The sequence below is a fragment of the Nematostella vectensis genome, chromosome 6 (assembly GCF_932526225.1).
Source record: "Nematostella vectensis chromosome 6, jaNemVect1.1, whole genome shotgun sequence".
NCBI lineage: Eukaryota > Metazoa > Cnidaria > Anthozoa > Actiniaria > Edwardsiidae > Nematostella > Nematostella vectensis.
In genome coordinates this window covers 6,131,653-6,154,149 of record NC_064039.1, presented here as the reverse complement: position 1 = coordinate 6,154,149, position 22,497 = coordinate 6,131,653, and the positions used below count along the sequence as shown (strand labels likewise).

The 22,497-nt window shown below is 40.0% G+C and overlaps 4 protein-coding genes across 6 annotated transcripts; 2 read left to right on the top strand and 2 right to left on the bottom strand.

The window, feature by feature from the left end:
- The first annotated feature begins 215 nt into the window (after positions 1 to 215).
- LOC5521444 (probable ATP-dependent RNA helicase DDX56) lies at positions 216 to 9,930 on the top strand. 2 transcript variants are annotated; one of them, XM_048729099.1, is made up of 25 exons: positions 216 to 322; positions 402 to 443; positions 520 to 596; positions 689 to 731; positions 1,636 to 1,716; positions 1,915 to 1,985; positions 2,074 to 2,146; positions 2,757 to 2,854; positions 2,955 to 3,006; positions 3,089 to 3,127; positions 3,383 to 3,447; positions 3,616 to 3,666; positions 3,782 to 3,835; positions 4,146 to 4,217; positions 4,723 to 4,811; positions 4,952 to 4,976; positions 5,158 to 5,207; positions 5,286 to 5,352; positions 5,667 to 5,767; positions 7,222 to 7,295; positions 7,396 to 7,426; positions 7,628 to 7,686; positions 8,165 to 8,270; positions 9,079 to 9,158; positions 9,227 to 9,930. In XM_048729099.1, the coding sequence occupies exons 1-25, from the start codon at positions 257 to 259 to the stop codon at positions 9,269 to 9,271; spliced, it is 1,611 nt and encodes a 536-aa protein (XP_048585056.1). In that variant the 5' UTR covers positions 216 to 256; the 3' UTR covers positions 9,272 to 9,930. The 2 variants fall into 2 exon arrangements, with proteins under 2 accessions (XP_048585056.1, XP_032222585.2); XM_032366694.2 differs by having other exon boundaries at positions 4,946 to 4,976.
- Positions 9,486 to 12,840, bottom strand: LOC5521573 (glutamine amidotransferase-like class 1 domain-containing protein 3, mitochondrial). Its single transcript, XM_032366674.2, has 8 exons — positions 12,355 to 12,840; positions 12,173 to 12,225; positions 11,753 to 11,863; positions 11,139 to 11,258; positions 10,963 to 11,055; positions 10,630 to 10,663; positions 10,200 to 10,325; positions 9,486 to 9,722 (listed from the first exon to the last, which is right to left on the bottom strand). The coding sequence occupies exons 1-8, from the start codon at positions 12,466 to 12,468 to the stop codon at positions 9,597 to 9,599; spliced, it is 777 nt and encodes a 258-aa protein (XP_032222565.2). The 5' UTR covers positions 12,469 to 12,840; the 3' UTR covers positions 9,486 to 9,596.
- Positions 12,841 to 15,018: 2,178 nt separating this feature from the next.
- LOC5521443 (U4/U6.U5 small nuclear ribonucleoprotein 27 kDa protein) lies at positions 15,019 to 17,881 on the top strand. Its single transcript, XM_032366693.2, has 10 exons — positions 15,019 to 15,215; positions 15,291 to 15,347; positions 15,491 to 15,560; positions 15,640 to 15,669; positions 16,153 to 16,182; positions 16,259 to 16,297; positions 16,382 to 16,425; positions 16,662 to 16,744; positions 16,816 to 16,880; positions 17,138 to 17,881. The coding sequence occupies exons 1-10, from the start codon at positions 15,149 to 15,151 to the stop codon at positions 17,190 to 17,192; spliced, it is 540 nt and encodes a 179-aa protein (XP_032222584.1). The 5' UTR covers positions 15,019 to 15,148; the 3' UTR covers positions 17,193 to 17,881.
- LOC5521572 (ras-related and estrogen-regulated growth inhibitor) lies at positions 17,756 to 22,138 on the bottom strand. 2 transcript variants are annotated; one of them, XM_032366692.2, is made up of 5 exons: positions 21,866 to 22,138; positions 20,100 to 20,210; positions 19,560 to 19,616; positions 19,239 to 19,312; positions 17,756 to 18,683 (listed from the first exon to the last, which is right to left on the bottom strand). In XM_032366692.2, the coding sequence occupies exons 2-5, from the start codon at positions 20,188 to 20,190 to the stop codon at positions 18,171 to 18,173; spliced, it is 735 nt and encodes a 244-aa protein (XP_032222583.2). In that variant the 5' UTR covers positions 20,191 to 20,210; positions 21,866 to 22,138; the 3' UTR covers positions 17,756 to 18,170. The 2 variants fall into 2 exon arrangements, with proteins under 2 accessions (XP_032222583.2, XP_032222582.2); XM_032366691.2 differs by lacking the exon at positions 21,866 to 22,138 and adding an exon at positions 21,213 to 21,796.
- Between the last annotated feature and the right edge of the window lie 359 nt (positions 22,139 to 22,497).

The following is a 22,497-nucleotide window of genomic DNA, read 5'->3' as shown; positions in this document are numbered from 1 at the left end:
TCTTGTAACAATCATTTCCCCTTTCATATTTTACTCTGCTTAATCATCTATGTAAGTAAAAAATAACACTCCCAAAAGTATTTGAAGTGAGATAATGATTTTTACCGATTGTTTTCACAATCTGAAAATTGTTTTTTGTTACGAGAGCGCGGACTGGCGAACAGGTGCACGTGTGTTTATGAGCCCGCAGTAAAAGATCATTAGAGCTCCATAAGCATGCGCAGTACGATATAAACTCACATGGTGTAAATTCAAGATGGCGGACGAAGATGAACAAAGTTTATCATTTGATTCAATGGGCCTGGATGACCGCATTGTAAAGGTAAATAAAAGTATTCGTCAAGCTTAGCATAAAACATGTATAGGGGAATCTTCTGTTGACGTTATTTTGTATTTGGAAGGCTATATCGAAGCTGAATTGGTCAAAACCTACTCCGATACAGGTAAGAATCATGGTTTCTTTTCGTGTTTCTTGTAGTTTGAACTGCCTTTAACTTTGTTATTTCTATGTGGTCTCAGGAGAAAGCAATAACGTTGGCTCTGGAGGGTAAAGATGTTTTAGCTCGTGCGAAAACTGGCTCTGGGAAGACAGCAGCGTAAGATTTTGAGATTTTTGTTTTGGTTCACGAGACGTAAAGATCTCTTGAGATCACATCGATGATTTTCTTATTTGTTTTCACATTCACAGTTATGCAATCCCTGTTGTTCAAAGAATATTACAGGAGAAACAGGTATAATTTGTATTTACAAAGCTCAGGCATGAAGCCAGGATTGTCAGAGGGGTGGGGGAGGAGGTTATACACTCATATATATATACAGTACAGTCTGATATATTTTAACATCCCGTTCTTTGATTTTGAAAGGATTCTGCATTTACATTATGCACACTCAGTAAGCCTATGTACCTCCATCTGATTGGGTGACATTTTTGCTGTTATGTTACTATCACAAAGACAAGACAAAGTGGATGTGATCTGAAGCGTCATGTTTACAAGTTCATTAAACTTTACATGATCAACTGCAAACTGAAATTCTCAGAATATGAATAAATTTAAAAGACATCTAAATTCTATACACACATCTGGTATCAGTGTTCTTTTGTGGGTTTCCTTATATTTCTTCATGTTGTTATGCTTTAAGGTAATTCCCTTGAATTGCACTGCGCACCTTTTCTGTACATAGTGGCAGTATTAAGTGCGCGCACGCCACAGTTGTACAAGAAAACAAAACACAAGGCGTGCGTTTTTACTTAAAATTGCTTTGACAGAAAAACGAAGTCGGTTACCCCCATTTTTTATTTGCTCAAATAGTTAAATATTTACAGAAAAATGATATACTGAAAGAAGAAAAAAAGTTTATTTTCTCTTAAAAGCCGTAAAAATACTTCAAAATGGTGCTTTTTACTGTATAAATAGTGGCAAAAACAGTGTCTTTTAGTGTGATCCCTTAAATGTGATTTGAAAGCCCTTCAATATTGTTTATGCCAATTTTAAAAAAATCTGGCTTGTAGAACTATTTCAAGGAAATTACCTTAATCTCTGAAAATAAAGGGATGGACCCTCTAAGCCCATCCCAACAGTAGATCTGCCCATCTGCCTCTTCTTGTTTGTCTTGATTTGTGTGTGTTGTTTACAGACTTGCAAAGAGTCGTACATCAGAGCCCTTATCTTGGTACCAACTAAAGAGCTTGCTCAACAAGCTGCACGCAATGCTAAGGTTTGATTACTTGACAATATGATTTCAATGATAATGGTTTTTAACAGGTCAATTGTTTCTAAACACTCAGGCTAGCAGAAGTTTAGTTTTCCTTGCACTCTAAGAAAACTTCTTTAAGTCCTGAACCACCAGTGTTTGCACAGGCACATCTCAATTTTAAACTGTGCTAAAATACTGATGCACTTTAATTTTGTATAGGAGCTATCAAGTTGTTGTGCCAGAGAAGTGAGAGTTGCTGATGTTACACAAGGAAACTTGCCGTCCACCAAGTATGGAAAGGACCCATCATTAACAGCAATATTTGCACATTACTTACTACTTTTGATTTTGGTTATTGATGCTGTGTGTTTGTTATAGACCTTTATTAATGGACAAGCCAGACATTGTGGTTGGGACCCCAAGTGGCATTCTTGGACATATACAAGCAAAGGTCAGCTGACTTTCCCAAAAATACTCACTGATATGATTGAGACTACAGACAAACTAAAAAACTACACCAGCATGAAAAGGGGTGGAAAATTCAAACAAAGTACAAGGGCGTACCAAAGTACCAAGTACAACAAAGTACCCTCCCTTGAGTGCTTACAAATTGTGTTTGAACACTCAGGATCATTGTTGTTTCCTGCAAATGTTTGAGCAATTTTCCAGCTTGCTGCTCTGAAGCTATTACCAATTATTATGTATTTATTAGAACTGTATGTTCTTTTTTATTTTTTCCATGTCAGTTCCCATTGTTACATCTAATTTTTTAATTTATTGTAAAGGTAATACTCAAAGCAATACTACGTATCAATGTTCAAAAAAATTAGCTGTCAAAATTTAGTCAAATCATAAACAGACATTTATTTGCCACAAAATTTACTGAACATAGAAAAAGTAAATTAAATTTACAGAAAAATATTTAAAATAAACCTTATACCATATAACTATATATATTTTGTGTTGAGGAAGCCCTGAGAAACCTTTAGGTTGTTAGAATAGGGCCTCTCTCAAGCTAATATATATTGAAGTTTTGTTGATATGATGGGTTATTCTCTAAGAACATGGACTTGAAGGACAGCCTCCAGATGCTGGTAATTGATGAGGCAGACCTTGTGTTCTCGTATGGTTATGAGGATGATTTAAAAGTTTTATTAAGGTGAGTGTAATTTTCTTTAAGTAAAACTGAGCAGAAAGTCACTATTGTCATCAATTTGCTCTAAAAAATAACCTATTGTACTTTCCTAACTGTTTTACAGCCACCTGCCCAAGATTTATCAGGCATTTTTAATGTCTGCTACATTGACTGATGTGAGTTACAAAAGAAATTGTATCAGATGTACCTACCTGTAACAAGCAAATGTCGAGCTTTATGTTTCTCTTTGTTATGTAGGATGTTAAAGCACTAAAGAAATTAGTACTACACAACCCTGTAAGTATACATATACTTGGTGAAAATGATAAGGAACTGACCATCAAGTGTTGTATGTACTAGCTAGATTTTTGAACCTACAGTATACCTACATAAAGAACATAAATAAGGGGGATATTAGAATTCCACACCCCATAAATACAAAGCATAACTATTCCCAACTCCAAAGAAATAAGTAGTGTCAATGCTATTCCAAGTGATCACTTGTACTTGGAATTTGTTTCAGCTATGTTAACCCAATTTTTTTACCACAAGGTGACCTTAAAGTTGAACGAGTCTCAGCTTCCCGAAGATGACAGGCTTGTGCAATACTTAATCAAGTATGTTATGCCAATACTTAGTAATGTATCAATAGAAAAATAGGATAAAGATCTTGAAGAAAAAAAAGGGGAAGTGAATGGTGAAATTTGCATTTGTTTGTTTTACAATCTTTTTATACATTTTTTGCTCTTGCTTTGGTATCAATATGTTTTTCTTTACTTTTTCAGGTGTGAGCCAGATGATAAATTCCTTCTAATTTACACACTACTAAAACTTAGGTACTGTACCTTGCAATTACTGCTATTGTTATTGTCAAATTCACTATGATTTCTTTACACTCTTGCTTCTTAGTGTGCTGTTGGGTTATTCACTTTCTTTTCGCCTAACTTGCAGGCTTGTCAGAGGCAAGACTCTGCTTTTTGTGAATGGCATTGACAGATGTTACAGGTTGGTTGCCCACAGGTTGAGAGCCATGTCAAAGGCATATGGTACAGGCCCGTACCCAGGGGGGTGCAGGGGATGGGAACGCAGGTGCAGGGGGTGCAAACACACCCCCCCCCCCCCCCCAACGGCCAAAGGTCCACTTTCGGTTCCCAACAGATGTGCTATTATTTGTAGACAAAACTATTAAGCTTTTTCAGATTTCCCCCCCCCCCCCCCCAAGAAAAATCCTAGGTATAGGTCTGTGGTATACATAAGTCTTGTACAAATGTGAGGTCCAATGTACTTATTGGTAACATGATTTGTTTATTTTCAGATTAAAGTTATTTCTGGAGCAGTTTTCCATTAAAGCCTGTGTGCTTAACTCAGAACTTCCTCATAATTCAAGGTGACAAAATAATTACTCTCTTTCTCTTTCTTTGGGTCTGCCCATAATCTTTGTCTCCCCATATTTAGACCTCGATTCTATAAAACAGGCTGACCTGTTTTGGGGGAGCTAGTATTACCTACATAAGACAAGCCAGTCCAGTTTTTAGGGTTAGGCTGATTCCAATATTCCGGCATTGCAAGTAAAAATGTTTATTCAAATAGCCAGGACCTCAAAAGTTGAACTCGCCCTGCTCATCTGGGCTGGCATCCAAGGGTCTTTGGCCTTGTACAGTATTTCTCTCACTTGTTGATGTTTGATGTACAGATGCACCTGGCAAGTGCAGTCTCTAAGCGACGATCACCAGTGAATTTCACTGGCTTAAAAAGGGGTAGCCAGCTGAATTAAGGCCGGTAAACACCCAGTGCTCCACTTTGCGCCATAATATGCCTGCTCAATCCCCTAGCCAGCAGACAGATTCCTTAGGACAACTCTGGCATACTAACCTTTTTTTTTTAATTTGCAGGTTGCATATTGTTGAGGAGTTTAACCGTGATGTTTATGATTATATTATCGCTTCTGATGAGGCTTCCCTGGATTTAGCTCCTTCATCTCGTATCCTTGCCTTTTTTTTTACAAAATGTGAAGTGTGCACAAAAAATTGCATAAAATGCTCCTTTTTGCTGTATCCAAGGGGGTGACACTGTATCATTACTTTTCATACTGTTTCTTTCTTGACTACAAAAAAGATAAAGATGTAGAAAAGAAGAATAGTAAAAAGTGAGTATCCATAAGTTTAACCTCATTGCTACTGAAAGCACTGCTCTTTTGACCCTGTGATTAGAATTATTCATGAGATGTAGTTGAGTTGAATGTCATTGTTGCTGTTGTAACTCTGTTGTCATTATTGTTTTTATAACTATTGTTATTGTTTTCAACCTGGTAGCTCTTTTATTTTCAGGAGAAAGAAAGACAAAGAATATGGAGTTGCTAGAGGGATAGATTTTCAAGGTGAATAGCTTGGCCCAGCCTTACTGCTTTAATTTGCAAATCTCAAAAACTGAAACTTTTTTCTTATTCTCATAACAGGGGTTGAAAATGTTATAAACTTCGATTTTCCATCAACAGTTGAGGCATACATACACAGAGTTGGCAGGTACTATTATATAATAAACTATTAGAAAAAACTATTACATATTGGGGACCTGCAAAACTATCCACATTAGCTTACAATGCAGGTTTAAATTTATAAATAACGTATGGTGCTTTCTTTCCTCTGGAATTTTAAAACTTCCCAAACATATTGATTTTAGTGGGTTCCACTTTTGTCTTTAGCTTAAAACGAAAAGAGCAAAAAAAGAAAATCAGCCATCTATTTTAGGATTAAAAAGGGCTGTGTTTTAAGGGTTTTTCTTTTTCTTTACCATACAAACTTAGCATTTAAAAAATAATATGATTATTTCACCACAGGACTGCAAGGGGGGACAGTTCAGGGACAGCTCTATCCTTTGTGACACATTCAGATAATACTGTGATTTCTAAGGCAGAGGAACGCTTGGCTCAGGAAACAGGTAAATGAAGGGGGGAGCTAGTACGCATCTTCACACATTGCATCGCTTTCCAAGTATATTACTGGTGCCAGTTCGCCATGGACACCATAGCGATACAATCTCTTCAAGCTGATGAGTTAGAAAAGTCAACCTGTGTTGTATGTCTACTGCATTGATTTGGGTGTAAAACTGCCCATTCCAGCTGTAAATATTTCACTTGTTGGATTTAAAACTAATTGGCCACATAACCTTTCCAAATGAGCTACAACAGCTACGAATTGCGTTAGTTGCTGAGGCAGTTCAAGGAATGTTCTTCGCTCTTACAAAGACAAAAATAAGTTGGTTTGTTTATGATAACACATTCGATTATCATTTTTTGTATATTACTGCCAACCTAACACAGAAAAGAAAAAACTGTCGAGCCATAAGTAAGCGTACAGCTCACTATCAATGGTTCTGTCAAGCTCAACCAAGGCAAAATTCCCACCAAAATTAGCTAATTTTGACTGACAAAAAAAGTGATCAAAATGTGGAGTAATAGGGAGTAATATCTATATACCCAATGTTTCTTGACTATTAAATGGTTCATTTAAGCTCAAATCTTACCTAGTACTCAATTGCTTTATTGAGAAATAAAAATTTTAAACACTGCAATCGTACAAACATGACAGACGTCATGCAAGGCATACAAATTTCCAACATAAAACAAAAGCTTTCAAAAGGTAGAAATTGTCTAAAGAAATCAATACACAGACAGTTCATAAGGTCAACATTACTGCTGATAGCTTTGTTTACCATTGGACGATCCCTCGGAGGAGCACTGGGCTTGTCAAGTCATTCTATGATAACGCTCCGATCGGCATTGGCGAGCATTGGCGTCACGCATAGCATGACGAGAAGATGCGTCCCCCCCCCTTAGGTAAATGAGTAATCTACAAGTCCGGTCTGATGGAATAATGATAATTCTACATCACTTGCGCATAATCTTGCTTTCTGATATGTTGTTAGTATGGTAAATCAGATAACCACTGGATTTGTCATTCACACAATCCTCGCAGGTTCACTTGAAGCGAAAGAAATGAAAAAACCTTAATTCAAATTCGGGAAATTTGGTTCTCAATCTTTTCTAGTAAATGTCTTTTCCATCCTTACAAAAGGACACTAAAAGTAACAAAAAAAAACTGCAGGGTTTTTTAAGCTGAAGTTTTTATTGCAAACACCGGTTGCATATATTGTGGTGTATAAGAATACATACAACAGAAAACTATGGGAAATTAAACCAGAGTATGCTGATGAAAGACAATAAACTTAAACCCTCCCTAGTGACTCCTGTCATGATTATGGCCTAGTACCCCCCCCCCCCCCCCAAGCCTTTGTTGTATTGGTGCCATTGCACTATATTACTGCTCAATACCCTTTCAATTATGTATTGCTTATACTGCTACATTTTCACCAACCTGATTTTTGGTTGTAAGGGAGTGACAAAGAGGTGTTTAAGCCGTTCCAGTTCAGAATGGAAGAGATTGAGGGCTTTCGTTACAGAGCAAGGGTAAGAGTAAATCTATTGATAACCCGAAAAAACATCTTGCAACTTTGTTACTGTGTCTCCAAGATTCTGAATGTAAATATTTTGTTTTGTTCCCCTCAAGGATGCTATCCGTGCAGTCACAAAAACAGCTGGTAGGTGCTGTCTATATGTCTGACTCCTTCTACTACCTGTCTGCTTGCTTTTACTGTTTGTCCATCTGTCTGTCTGTCCGTCCGTGTCTATCGGTTAGATTGTCTTCCTGTCTCTGTATGTAAGTGCACATCTAACTTGCTTGGCTATTTAGATAGTCCCTCTTGTTGTATAGGATGTTATAAAGTGTCTTTTCTATTCAGTCAAAGAAGCCAGACTAAAGGAGATCAAGAGGGAGATACTTAACTCTGAGAAATTGAAGGTAAGTCATTCATAACACCCAAACTCTTTATCTACCCCATTCACACCAAAAAGGTAAACATGTTTAAAGTTCGTTTAACTAAACATGTTTTAAACATTTAAACTCTTAATCATAAGTCATTTTATAATAACTCTCTTAATGTGACCTCTCTAGGTACAAAATAATAGTCATTAGTAGAATAAACACAAGTTTTGAATAAAACTATAAGTTTAAATGTTAGCCCTCAGTATTTGACTATTAGAGGATAGCACAATCTCATGGGTTGACTCTGTGTTTGTATAAAAAGGTGATAAGTTGCAGTCGTAATCTTGTTTTGTTTTGTCCGAGCTGTCACAGGCCCAAATAAATATACAGTATGGAGTCTTTTATGTTATAATCATCATCAGAAGGCTAATTTGAGAAGGGTTGAATCAGGTCATAAACAGGGGTTCAGTGACCTGGTCTTCTGTTTTTGCTAACTTATCCTTGTCTCTTTAAGGCATATTTTGAAGACAACCCTCGTGACTTGCAAGTCTTACGGCATGATAAGGAGCTTCATCCTGCCAAAGTCCAAGCTCACATGAAAAATGTTCCAGATTACCTAGGTATTCCAAATTATTCCTAATATTAGCACACATATTTGGCAGGGCTGTGGAACAATGATAGCCTTCAGGCGGACTGCAAAAACTTGGTTACAATGTAAGGGTTATTTCCCAATGCATTGCAGGCTAAGCAATGAGAGGGACTGCAATAATTTTGAAATTAATTTTTATTCTGCAAACCAAGTAGGTGTTCTTTCAAGTTTATTTTTTATAATTTCCATAAAGCAATTGTTTTCAGCTGACCCCAATGAAAGGCTTAAAAATCACTCAAACCTATAATCAGAAAGGGGTACCTCTGATTTGGACATGCTTGCCATTTAAAAAAGTAATGCTCGGGTTTCAAATGAATTCTTTGAGGCATGAACACATTGGATGTATTCTAGTCCTTACAAATACTGACCATAGTTGGCTCTCCCAAAGGTACTATTGTGTTGATGATTCAAACCTTAGCTATACTAGAATTGATCTTCAGGCACTTTGTTGTTGTTGTTTGTCCGTCGCTACGACGAGGACCATCGTGTTCAAATTTTACATTCCACCGTCATCCTGAGCGGGACTAAGGACGCTTGTGGGTGCGCAGATGGCTAATAAGGCCAATCTGTGCACTTGAGCTACAAATACAGTGTATGCTATTTGCGCAATACAAACATTGAGCTACAAATACAGAGTATGCTATGTGCGCAATAAAAACATGTGCTACAAATACAGTGTTTGCTATGTGCGCAATAAAAACGTGCTACAAATACAGTGTATGCTATGTGTCAATACAAACATGTGCTTTGTCTCTATTATTTTTTCTTTGTTCTTTCAGTTCCTGCAGCTCTGAAGCACAACAAGAGTTCAAGGAAACGTCAAAATAAGCACATCCCTTTTCCACAAAAGACTAACAAGGTAAAGGTTGTTTTTTATGAATTAGTGCAGTGGTCTCAGATATCTCAGAGGTTTTGTCTCTTTAACAGAAAAAGAAGAAAGACCCATTGAAAACATTCAAGTACAACAAGTAACAGGAATGCTACGTAATACTGGAATGACAATAGGATGAAATAGAATAAATGAGAAAAAGGATGGAAGGGTGGGAGTTAAGAATGAAACTCTGTATTCCTTGGCCTATTTTGAATTAATAAAACAAAAAAGGCAGTGGCAGATAGGATGAAACTCTTTATCACCAAAAATGCACAAGAGTTTACTTGATATTTTAAATAAAATGGAAGACAGACATCAAACATTTTCTTATTTTATAGAGCAATTAGGTGAACTATGACAACATAATCCTGGCATGTATTCTTTCTTTTGTCCATATTGTCCATTCTTTTGTAGCGTCAGATTTCCTTAATTTGCTAAATCCATAATGGCTTCCACCATTTTCCCTATGCCATCGTGTATCTCATGGAGTCTTGTTTCACACATGAATGCTGGAGTTGTAACCAATTTGTTTGCTGAATCAATATGGATTTCGTAGAAAAAATTAAGGAAACTTAATTAGAAATATTTTTGTTGGGTTGAGGTTAAACTAATCAGAAAAGCTAACTTTTAGACAACAGTGTAACTTTTCCAGGGCTTGTAAAGTGAGTTTTCAAGAGGACAGTTCCACCTACAACTAGAGGATGGTTAGAAAACTGTGCCTTATCAGTTTCCAGTGAATAAAACCTGCTGGATAAATGGTTTCACTTCCAAGCCATATTTAGCCCGCTAATTCCTTAGCCGAGCGTCAGAACAACTTCTTGAAAATAACCCTGTGGAGTAATAACCCCCGCTGCGTATGGGAGGGTGGGGCTTGTGTAAAATGGACTCCTGGATAACTGGAAGAAAATGGTGCATTAAATGGGCTACCAGGCCTGACCTCTATAATCAGCCATTGGCTGTTGTATCTTACTATACTATACCTTCCTTATATAAGTAGGATTTATTTTGGGGGGTAAATCCAAAGGATATATCCACATTCTTGTTAATGTGCTTTGAGTTCATCTTAGTGATGGCTTCAGCTGTTCCTGCATATGGCCATTTTCCAGTTCCATCGTCGGTGTCTTGTCCAACTGTCACCTCACACCCTGGAATCAGCTAAATGCAAATAGAGATTGACTCCAGAAATGATCAAGGATGTTTGAAGTTCGAAAAGAGAAAGAAAACTTTCTAAAACTATAATAATTTATAACTAGTATTCTATTGAAGTATGCAAAAATCAAAAACAGGGAGAGAGTCTTGAAATGGAAAATCAATATTTAGCAAAAAAAGGAAGTCTCTAAGGAACAAAATAACTATTACTTGACCTGTTTTATTCCTTTCTCCCAGGCTAATTTCCACTATATTTTGCAATCTTTTGAGGGGGTCACAGGTACCCCCTGAGACAATGCAATACACGCACCTTTGCAGCAATCACTGGGGCAATACAGCATAACCTGGAACAAAAGAGAAAAAAATATGGTCTTGGATACTATTTTTTATTTGAAATGACGAATGTTCAAATCTGGCAGTCTGGAAAAAATCCTTCATTGACCTATTGCCACCCCTTGTTTTACACAGCAGCAAAAAAACGTGTGCACATTTCCAACTTGAATATTGCAGAATTGAGTATGTAATGACATCTACATCATAGTCTGACCCCCAATCACAGAACGTGTTTCTTAATAGTTTTCATATAGTCACACAACCCTAGACCCAAATCTGTCGCATAACTCCTGCACATAATGATGCATACCCAATAGGCTTTTTAGATGAATGGAATTCCTGGATGGTCTTTTGAACCTGATCATTAACTTTAAGATCTGCTCCTTCAGTAGCAAAAGTTGACCTGTAAAAAAATAAAATAAAAGTGATTATTTTTTTTCTTCATTCATTGGCTGATTAAGAACCATCCCTTGAGCTGTCACTTACAAGTTCTTGGCAGCCCCAAACCCTCCAGGAAAAACAACTGCATCATGATTCGCAGAATTCAACTCTGACAGAGCTGTGATCTTTCCTCTTGCAATCCTGGCGGATTCATGAAGTACATTCCTGAAATTCAATTATAACAGGAGTTACCATATATTTAAATAAAGGGGGGTGGATAAACTCCCTTTTTACCTGGTGCACCTCAAGCTACCCGCCTGTCAGTGACAAACAAAAGGGCTTGGGCCAGTTCCTCGAAAGTAGGTTAGTGCTAGCCCAGGGATAAATACGGCTATCTTGCCATTAGAATTGATTAAAAGGGTATTTATCCTTTGGTTAGCGTTAAAGCCAGTCAATCCGATTTGTGTGACGCGTGGTTTTGTAGGCTATGAAAACCCCATGCATGTGAATTAAATCCGCTTGAATCATGATGAAATTCAATCCATCCTACAATAAAATCGAATCGATTTTATTTCTACGATATCAAACAATGCTGGGTAAGTTATATTTTTCAAAATGATGGGAGTTCTAAACATTTAAAACAAAACAACAGTGTCACGCAAGTCGGATTCACAGACTTTAACCTGCTTTCTAGGGACCCGGCCCTGGACCTCACTTGCCTTGTTTCCTCAGAGGGTTGCCCTTTCGCATGATTGATAACATGCATCTGGGGTATGTCTGGTGCGTAAATGCTGACGTCTGCACCGGCACGGCTCAGGTGAACCAGAATACTGAAAGAGCAGAACAATATGTCAAGGTGATGAACAGGTGTGTACACATTGGGGGGAGGGGGGTCAGAGGTTACGAATGTAATATGGATAGTTTTTGACGATCCTCCATAAGACGTCATGGCGGACAAACAGGGTATGAGCACAACCTGTACTCCCTCCTGTATGTCAATACAGTATGTCTCAATTCAAGGTGATGTACATAAGTAAGTAATTAAATATGTCAAAATTTATTGTGATCCAGTAAAATTTTATTGCTTGATTTCATTTGTGTGCAAGATAGAGTAGGTTATACTGCAGATAATTCCTTACGATGATGCCTCGTGTACTTCTGATCCATCGAAAACACCGCAACCCGATAAGACCTAATATAAACAAACAAACAAGGAGAAGAGAGCTGATAAGCTTGGTATTGGGGGTACTATGCAACCCCGACGCATTACAATCCAAGCACAGGTCTACTAGCAAATTAAGAATATGAAATGTGTTCTCACCACTGCGACAGATTTATGATGCTGCACCGAAGTACTGAACAGCGGCCCTCTTCTAAGCAGAGCTTTACTAATTGCCGACAACATCAAAGTTGAGTGCATCATCCCAGCGATCATCGAAGATTCGGGTAAGTACTTCACATATGATCGGTGAAGTGTGTTCAAGATACAATATATGTGAACTGCACCCCGGCAACCTTAGAGAGCGTCCTTAAGTGTACCGTCCTATGGTGTCGAGTGTCCCTGGCCGTCCTTAGATGTACTTGATTGTCCTAATGTGTCTTTGCTGTCCTTAGGTGTGCCTGACTGTCCTTAGGTGTCCATTGCCGTCCTTAGGTGTCCTTTGCCGTCCTTGGCTGTCCTTAGGTGTACCTGACCGTCCCTAGGTTTACATTGCCGTCCTTAGGTGTCCTTGGCCGTCCTTTGATGTACCTAACCGTCATTTGGTGTTCTTTGGCTGTCCTTTGCCGTCCTTAGGTGCCCTTGGCCGTCCATAAGGTATCCTTAGAAGTCCTTAGATGTACCTAGCCGTCCTTAGGTGTACCTGGCCGTCCTTAGGCGTACCTAACCGTCCTATGGTGTCCTTGGCTGTCCTTAGGTGTCCTTAGCCGTCCTTAGGTAAACATAGCCGTCCTTAGGTGTACCTTGCCGTCCTTAGGTGTACCTAGCCGTCCTTGGCTGTCCTTAGCAGTCCTTAGGTGTACCTTGCCGTCCTTAGGTGTACTTGGCCACGCCTTAGGTGTACCTTGCCGTCCTTAGGTGTACTTGGCCAGGCCTTAGGTGTACCTAGCCGTCCTTAGGTGTCCTTGGCCGTCCTTAGGCGTCCTTGGCCATCCTTGGGTGCCCGTGGCCGTCCTTAGATGTACCTAGCCGTCCTTAGGTGTCCTTAGCCGTCCTTAGGCGTTCTTGGCCGTCCTTGAGTGTCCTTAGCCGTCCTTAGGTGTCCTTGGCCGTCCTTATGTGTACCTAGCTGTCCTTAGGTGTCCTTGGCCGTCCTTAGGTGTCCTTGGCCGTCCTTAGGTGTCCTTGGCCGTCCTTAGGTGTCCTTGGCCGTCCTTAGGCGTCCTTGGCCATCCTTGGGTGTCCTTGGCCGTCCTTAGGTGTACCTTGCCGTCCTTAGGTGTACTTGGCCACGCCTTAGGTGTACCTAGCCGTCCTTGGGTGTCCTTGGCCGTCCTTAGGTGTACCTAACCTTCCTTAGCTGTCCTTGGCCGTCCTTAGGTGTACCTTGCTGTCCTTAGGTGTACTTGGCCAGGCCTTAGGTGTACCTTGCTGTTCTTAGGTGTCCTTTGCCGCCCTTAGGTGTACCTAGCTGTCCTTAGGTGTACCTAGCTGTCCTTAGGTGTCCTTGGCCGTCCTTAGGTGTACCTAGCCTTCCTTAGCTGTCCTTGGCCGTCCTTAGGTGTACTTGGCCAGGCCTTAGGCGTACCTTGCCGTCCTATTGTGTCCTAGGCTGTCCTTGAGTGTCCTTCGCTGTCGTTAGGTGTACTTGGCCGTCCTTAGGTGTACCTTGCCGGTGAGCTGTAATTCGAGAGGTTCGGGCAAATCCCATTTCCACTGGACTCTTGATTTTACATAGCCAAGTACACCTAAGGACGGTAAAGGACACCCAATGATGCCCAGGTACACCTAAGGACGGCCAAGGACACCTAAGGACGGCCAAGGACACCTAAGGACGGCCAAGGACACCTAAGGACGGCCAAGGACACCTAAGGACGGCTAGGTATACCTAAGGACGGCTAGGTACACCTAAGGACGGCTAAGGACACTCAAGGACGGCCAAGGACACCTGAGGACGGCCAAGGACACCTGAGGACGGCCAAGGACACCTAAGGACAGCCAAGGACACCTAAAGACGGCCAAGGACACCTAAGGACGGCCAAGTACACCTAAGGACGACTAGGTACACCAAAGGACGGCCAAGGACACCTGAGGACGGCAAGGTACACCTAACGACGGCAAGGTACACCTAAGGACGGCAAGGTACACCTAAGGACGGCCAGGTACACCTAAGGACGGCCAAGGACACCTGAGGACGACAAGGTACACCTAACGACGGCAAGGTACACCTAACGACGGCAAGGTACACCTAAGGACGGCCAGGTACACCTAAGGACGGCCAAGGACACCTTAGGACGGTCAAGGACACCTAAGGACGGCCAAGGACACTTAAGGACGGCTAGGTACACCTTAGGATGGCTACAATACACCAAAAACTGGAAATCGACTCTGCCAAATTTTCGTCTTTAATAAGACTTCTTCAGGGCAGGATGGCTAGGTGCACCTAAGGACGGGTCTGGACACACTTTACCGATCTTAAACACACTTCACCGATCATATGTGAAGTACCTACCTAGATTCGAGTGAGTCCCAGGACTCTCGACTCCACTCAACCACCCCCCACCCCTCCTCTCCCCCTCCCACTCTCTGAACCTGAAAGTGTCTGTCTGTCTGAATAAGTTGAGTAAATTGCGCTAGCGGTTCATCCGAGATCTTCTTGTCGTCTTGAAAGAGATGAGGCATTCAGTCTTCTAAAATCGCAGGCTTATAATAAAGTAAAATTTTAATAAAAATGATAATATTTTGAATGAGCCCCCGAGTATCTTTGGGTTTAGGTCAGTGGCTACTTTTAAAATTACATGCGCACGCTATCCGAATGGAAAAACCGCTGGTCGTCCAACTTCAAACGAAAACTAAGCGTTGTGAACAGAAAGTTTTGTTGATACTATTTATTTTGCATGCTAAATCTCCATTTTTTTTGGATTCTGAAAGCTGATACTTTGAGAGAGTACTGTCTATGTCGTCTAGAATGGTAAAGAGCCGCAGTAGAACGAGAAGTCGATCCCCGGGTGGCACCAAAAAAGGTATGTTCCTTTATGTAGAATCTCTGGTCTTATCTCGATCCCTAAATGAAACTAAATGAATTAATTTGGTTTTAGCTTTTACAGAACGCCGCAGAAGTCGCTCTAGATCAAGAGACAGAGATAGGAGACGAGGTAATACTATAACAATTATAACGCCTGGGTATGATACATTAAATGGGATATTTTCTTTATCTAATTTCAATTTATACTTAAGTTATCCTTAATTCTTATAAAATATTTGGTTACTTACTTACCTAATTCTGATCTTTATGCAGATCGCAGGCGCACCAGGTCTCGCTCTCCCAGGAAGTATAGGAGGTCACCCTCACCTCGGCGACACAGAAGGTAACCTCACAATTTGGCCTTTCTGTGATTTTCAATTATGTGATGATCCATCATTGTTTATTGTTATTATTTTTGCCAGATCACAATCACCTCGCCGAAGAAGATCAAGGTATAAGAAGTTAATGGCAGCCAAAGTTTGTCCACTTGCCCCCCCCCCCCCCCCCCGATAAACATTTGTCTGTCCACCAATCAGACATCTGTGTTGTTCCATTGTCTGTCCCACTACCTTTTACCATTTAAGTATATTTCTACTACCTTTCTATTTCAATAGACATACCATTCATATATGTATCTATTGTTTATTATATTTAATGTATTCTACTGCCTGTCATCACTGTTATTGTCCGACTGCCTGTCTGTCTGTCTGTCTGTCTGTCTGTTGGTCCTCTTTCTCTGTTTGTATTCAACCACATCCATCTATGTAGTTAGATGTTTAGTGCCTGCTTGATCCATATTTTGACATATATATTTTGACCCATATTTGTCAAACCATATCCCTTTATTAAGCTGTCTTCATTTTTCTTACTACCATTTAAATGACTACCATTTAAATGCAATCAAATGATGGAAAGCACATGATTTTTCTTTTCAGGTCTAACTCTCCAAGGCGTAGGCGCTCAAGGTAGAGTTAGATTTTATTTAAGTAACTGTACCAGAGAGCATACTTGAGGTTTGTAACACTGATTTTCTTTTTCTAGATCGCGATCACCAAGGAATTCAAGGAGAAGCCGGTCAAGGTGCAGTTAAAATGGGTTTAGTGGAGAAGGATTGTAACCTCATTGGAAGACCAAATCACAATAAGTTTTTTGATTTTATTTCAGATCTACTGACAGGAAGCAAAAGGAAGATCAACCCATAATGTTAGGTACTCTTGTTTTCTCCTTATTTCTGTCTCTGTCCTGGCTATTGTTTCAAACCTCAGTGTGATCTTGTCATCTTCAATTGAGAGCATCATTGAAAACTGCCATCAGATTCGCTGAAAACTACATCATGTACTTAAAACTTTAATGCCAGTTGTTTCAATCCAGAATCTTGTGCTAGTAAATTTACTGTACTAGTGTGTATGTGTGCATAATCTGTTCCTGTTTTCCTGTTTTAAAGTTGACATGGACCTTGATGACACTGAGCAAGAAGAGGACGCCATGATGAAGATGATGGGGTTTAGTAACTTTGACTCAACAAAGGTGATACAACTTCAAGTCAATCATTAATGATTGGTCTTCACATGTGTTGACATTGTTTGTTTACTGCGTAGGGAAAACATGTGGAGGGGTCATGTAATCTAAGTGGTATAAGTGTCAAGAAAGCTCGCAAATACAGGTCAGTGATGTTTTAAAACACATAAGTGTTAATAACATAAGTTATTTAAGTTGAAATGTGTGTAAGAGATGGACTATTTACTTACCTTTTTTTTAGGAAGTGTTTTTTTTTTTCACTTTGATTATGGTAATTAATCAGCTTGAATTTGTCATTGGTGCTTACCAGTGTATATTATGCCTATTATTTCCAGGCCAATTGATAAATGAGCGTATTTCACATCAAAACCGCTGTTAACTGTTTTTGTTTTGTATTTTTAGACAATATATGAATAGAAAAGGAGGATTTAATCGACCCCTGGATTATGTGGCATAACAGAGGTTAGAACAAGCCTGTTCTCAGCTTTGTAGTCACACAAGTCAGCCACTCCCGCCACAAGAAATATCAAGACTATTATAATAATTGACATGTCAAGGAACAGACTACAGGAAATACTCTTCATTTCTAGTTATTTTTATTTTTTTCCTGCAAAAGTACTGTCTCTAGGGGATGCATGCATGCTCATGCCAAGATTTCACCTGTCATTGCTTTTAGAGAGGAAGGCCAGAACAAGCGTAAATTTGTTTGTTAGACTAAGTTCAAACGTCATATTATCCATGTGCTGAATTCAATGCAAATGAATCAGGTGCATTGTTTTATCTTCATTTGCATGCATTTGCATTGAATACGGCTCATGGAGAACACGACGTTTGTGCATGGCCTTAGTTGCAGCTGGCTACTAGTGTGTGGCTGGTACAAAAGAGCTGGTATTCACGGCATGACTGTTTCAAGACTCCCCCGAGAACCAGAGGCTGTCATAGACAGTGCGAGCCATCCACAAGCCCCAGGAACAAAGGGTAGTAAAAAGTAGAAATTAAACAATTGCCACAATCAAATTATTCCTTGAAACCATCAATTTATTTTTATCATACACTTCTCTATTTCAACTCATCATCACTTGATCTAAATACATTTCTTTGTAACCTCGCAACCCGACACAAGTAAACATATTTTGTATTGCATGATACAGTACGATATTGTTTCTATTTACATTGTTAACAATGGCATGCCAACAAGCTATCATTTACTTTAAGCTGACTTTTGAAAACTAGAACTAGAACTTTCCCCAGGGTCTTCCGATCACCACAGGTATCCCAATAAGCACTCTTTGCTTTGCTTACGAACTTTTTTACCCTATGTTTATCTAAACTTCATCACACCTGTAGAACTCTTTACTGTGTCTTCCAGACACTGCGTTACCCTTGCTTTGCCCAAATATGGTGCCCACAGAAAACCAATTAGTCACACCTGTCGCTAGACCAAAGCTACAGATTTCCTTTTAGCAAACGTAGTCCGAATTCCACCTATAATAGACATTGTCTTCAAACTAGGCCGGTCTACCTTAGCGCCTAGCGAGGCCAGGTTACTATAACTTCCGCTTAAACCATTTCCGGTGGCCATAGACGTGTTAAAGGCCTGACCTGGTGGCTCCATAGCATACGGGTGTGCGTCCAGATACCTGCGAATCGCGTCCCGAAACATGTCCATTGTTTCTGTGTATCCCTCTGATATGGAGATCTCGTAGAACCGGCAGTTGACATGTTTTGCTGTATGCCATCCATCCTTAGTCTTAACCTCTCGTAGGTGTTCTAAGTCTGTTTTCGTGCCTACCAGCAACACGCTCGACTCGTCCGTGACCGTCCGAGCGCCGCGGATTTTCTTGACGATTCTCTCCGCCTCGTTGAAGCTCTTCCGGTCAGTCACGCTGTACAGGATGACAAAGATGTCGCTGCTTTCTGAACAGATCGCCAGCTTCCGGTCAGTGTTCTGAGATGGGACAAAGGATGGCAACGTGTTAAAAATAGATTTCTTGCTAAATTGGGTAATTTTTTTTTTGTCTGGAGCGGGCGACGGCCTTTCTCCTCGCTACAGTCAAGGGAGGGGTATCCCAATAACAATTGAATTACTCTGCTCAATGGGTTATACAGCTTTCAAAATGATTGGTGTTCACATTCCTCAAGTGCGTCCCCCCTGCTACGGCCCTGCACTCGTATAAACAGTAGTTTTCTTTTCCTAACCTTAAGATGTTGTGACCATAAACGGAGGGAGAGGAAGATATACCACGGCCTGTTACTTTTAGGAGTTATCTATCCCCGCTTGTTTCATCCCTTACTAGCATCTTCTGTCAGGCGTATCTACCCCTCCTTCCCTCTAGCCTCTCTATCAGGCGTTTCTACCCCCCCCCCCCCTAGCTTCTCTATCAGGGGTACCTACCCTACCCTACCCTACCCATAGCCTCTCTATCAGGCGTACCTACCCCCCCTTTTAGCCTCTCTATCAGGCGTATCTACCCCCCCTAGCTTCTCTATCAGGGGTACCTACCCTCCCTGCAGTGTCGAGGACATCAAGCGGGATTATCTCCGGGTCTAACATAAAGTGATGTCTGTACGCAGACTCTGGAAATAGAGAATGATGTCAGCAACTCGAGAAATCGTAAGCGGCCATGCGGTTATGAATTTCACTGTCGGTACCATGGCCACACCCAATAATAGGGGGCTTGATACCCCCTGCATTGTGCACAGATGGTCCTTATGGATTAAGTCATCTTTGTAATAATTCGACCATCCCTCACAGTGCAAGATTGTGAAATGAGCTGAGGTTCGGGAATTTTGAGCATGGTAATGATATAAAAGCCCATCTCACCTAGCGTCGAGTCATACTCCCCAATAAACCGCTTGGTCAAGAGGCGGACCGTTAGAGCTTGAAGGAAAAAAGCAATCGAAGTGAACATTCATCTAAAGCACAACACAGATTAAGGGCGCGTTTTTTCCTATCATTCTGGAATGTGAATGGTTGGTAGAGAATGTTCAGAATGGCATTCAAGTCATTCTGCTACAGGTAGCAGGATGGGTGTAAATGGCCTTCATTCCATTCCGGAATGGGAACGCGGGATAAAAGAACGCGCGCTTTTTCTATTCTAATCATTCTCATTCCGGAATCACAGGTAAAAAAACGCGCCCTAAGATAACAAACAATGTCGACGGCCCTTTTCTGTGTTCCGTGGTCGGATATGGAGTTTTAGATGGCACGAGTCACCCGAGGCGTGACTGCGCTCTTTTGTATCTTATGAGGGTGATAAGCTTGACAAATGTAGTTTTATTCATAATTCGTAAACGGCATGCAAAACTTGTAAACGAAACCTATGAACTCAACCTGACGTTGGGTTACCTGTGGTAGTCTTACCTGATTTGCCGACCCCATCTTGCCCTAGGACCACCACCCTCAGTGACCGCACGTTGTCTTTGGGGTCCAGGCTCTTCCGTCTGTTTCTCATATTTTACTGGTTCCACCTGCCTGCAAACATTTGTTTAATCTATTTACTAAACTGTAATTGATTGCAAGCATAGTGCCTTTTTGAATCGCGCAATTATCAATAACTGATAGACAAAGGTGGTTCGATGGATATTTTTAAGCGCATCTGTCTTTTTAGTTATCTTTAGATAAGACGATGAGCAACTGAATAGTCGCCTAGGCATCCTTTTTACTCTTAGGTCCTCTCTGAGAACCTATAGACTTGAGATTGAGGTATGTTTTGTTTTATTATAGTAGAAAAGCCCCCGAAAAGAAATTTACACATGCATGTTTATGATTTCGTTACGCATTCCGTAACATTAATCCCAATAATCTGGGAGCATTCACGGCATTTCTTCAAATATTATAGTAATATATAAAGGGACCAAATGGTGCTTGCATTTGCTCTTTTTGGGGATCTGGACTCATTAAGTGAAGCATAATGAATGCTATAACGCGACGATATCTTTATTGGATTTGCAATGTTTGTAAGTACTCCCTAATGGTTATATAAACAGCGATTGGAGGATTTATTCCGCCTAATGCCGTAAGATAAAACAAAAATTTATTATTGTTGATACTTAGAGGATATTTAAAGGACATATCCTTATATTGGGCCTGCAGTAAATTTCCCTTAGTGCGCTCTTAACCAAAGCACCCGAGAAAATGCTATACTAAAGAGTTGTCACAACGCCCGTATTGTGATAATAATAATAAAATAGATTCTTAACACTTACTGATTTCGATAAAGATTGTGTATAGCCTGCAATACCTTTAATGACTTGCAATATTCTCGAATTTTCATTGTAATTTTAAGTTAAAAATAAGACCGATATGAAAAATCTTGCTTGTGCGGACTGTCTTCATGCGCCGCAGCTCAAACATTCTGCACACACCATAGACGGAAATACTTGCTTGAATCAAACAGTTTACACAGCGGAACGTGCAATTTAGATATAATTGCTGTAGGTGTCGAGAAACATACATTAAATTAATAAGCTTTACCTGTGTTAGGTGAACGATCTAGTTTCTCTCAATGATTTTTGCTTGTAATGAATTTACCCTTCTGATTATCAATCCTTTGTTTTGATTGCAATTTGCACAAATCGCTAAAATCCTATGTAATGCCAAGAGCGCAATGCGTCAGATTTAAGAACAAGCGAGAGTGGGTCATAACAAACTTCTTAAGCCTGTTGATGGCATTCTAGGCGCGCCTGGATCTTGTCTACCCTGCTGATAACAGCCATAGAGACAGCCATATGGAGAAAATCACGAACTGGTCACACTGCGAAGCCGCGACGGTGCTAATGTGATAAAAAAAACTGAATGGGATAGAGAATGCTTTATGGTAGGGAAGAGTACTCAAAGAGTTGAAGCGCTTGTATTTGGAGATGGAAAGGTGAAATAAAACAAGCACCGCGCAAGTTTAAAACGAAATGAAAATAAAGGCTGAAAATGTAGTGCACCACCATCAGCACACAATTTCTAACTTCGATAAAATCACATGAATAACACAGTATATTTTAAAGAAAAGGGGTTATATACTGTGAAAACTTAAAACGCCTATAAATAAAAAACTAAGACTAAAATATATATTTTAGGGTTACATAGCTTTAAAAAAGGAGAAAATGGGAGCAGAATCAAGTTCTGGTGAATACCTCTGTCTTATCCATGATTCTTCTCACCATATCAGCTTTCCACGTCTATCAACTGACCGACCCCCGTTTAAAAAGCCATTACCTAGTGAGCTGTCGGCACGATATATCTCTACAATATACATTTCTTGTTTCAGATGTTGGTGATTATCATAATTTTTAAGAGTGAACTGGCCCCAAGTGCCGTCAATCTTGTTGAAAATCGTTTTTATAAGAAAAAGGTGATTATGATGACAGGGTTTCACTTAAATAATAGTTCCTGATTCATTTGCTAGCTATAATGACGATAAAGTGCTATGTGCTTTGGCCTGAGGTGTCTTCCATTCCCCGCCATGTGTATGTATCAAAACAGTTGATTTATCAAGGGTTATGAACGGTCTCATTTGAACATTTTTTTTTTTGGCAGGAGGGTCCAATTGCCCTTTTTATGAATAACAGATCTCGACGCTCACATCGACAGATGAAAAAAATTATTCAGTATATAACAAATATAACATAGCATCACATACTTCTTAAACGTTTGAACGTCAACTAAATCATTTTCTTTTTAAGAGCAAGAGGTTTAATATCACAGTTCATCTAGATCCACGTCAAACATGTGAGTTCGAAAAGAATGAGGTCGCACTAGTATTAAA

Bases quoted from the DNA above. Each gene is read 5' to 3' on its own strand.
- LOC5521444 (XM_032366694.2), top strand. From the start codon at position 257: ATGGCGGACGAAGATGAACAAAGTTTATCATTTGATTCAATGGGCCTG. The intron at 4,218-4,722 runs GTGACAAAATAA...TTTAATTTGCAG, and splicing joins GAACTTCCTCATAATTCAAG to GTTGCATATTGTTGAGGAGT. The intron at 5,768-7,221 runs GTAAATGAAGGG...TTTGGTTGTAAG, and splicing joins ACGCTTGGCTCAGGAAACAG to GGAGTGACAAAGAGGTGTTT.
- LOC5521573 (XM_032366674.2), bottom strand. From the start codon at position 12,468: ATGATCGCTGGGATGATGCACTCAACTTTGATGTTGTCGGCAATTAGT. The intron at 10,664-10,962 runs GTATGCATCATT...CTTTTGTTCCAG, and splicing joins TCATCTAAAAAGCCTATTGG to GTTATGCTGTATTGCCCCAG. The intron at 10,326-10,629 runs GTGCGTGTATTG...ATTTGCATTTAG, and splicing joins CCCCAGTGATTGCTGCAAAG to CTGATTCCAGGGTGTGAGGT.
- LOC5521443 (XM_032366693.2), top strand. From the start codon at position 15,149: ATGTCGTCTAGAATGGTAAAGAGCCGCAGTAGAACGAGAAGTCGATCC. The intron at 15,348-15,490 runs GTAATACTATAA...ATCTTTATGCAG, and splicing joins AGACAGAGATAGGAGACGAG to ATCGCAGGCGCACCAGGTCT. The intron at 16,426-16,661 runs GTACTCTTGTTT...CCTGTTTTAAAG, and splicing joins AGATCAACCCATAATGTTAG to TTGACATGGACCTTGATGAC.
- LOC5521572 (XM_032366692.2), bottom strand. From the start codon at position 20,190: ATGAGAAACAGACGGAAGAGCCTGGACCCCAAAGACAACGTGCGGTCA. The intron at 19,617-20,099 runs GTAAGACTACCA...TTTTCCTTCAAG, and splicing joins AGATGGGGTCGGCAAATCAG to CTCTAACGGTCCGCCTCTTG. The intron at 18,684-19,238 runs GTAGGTACCCCT...GTCCCATCTCAG, and splicing joins TCCTCGACACTGCAGGGAGG to AACACTGACCGGAAGCTGGC.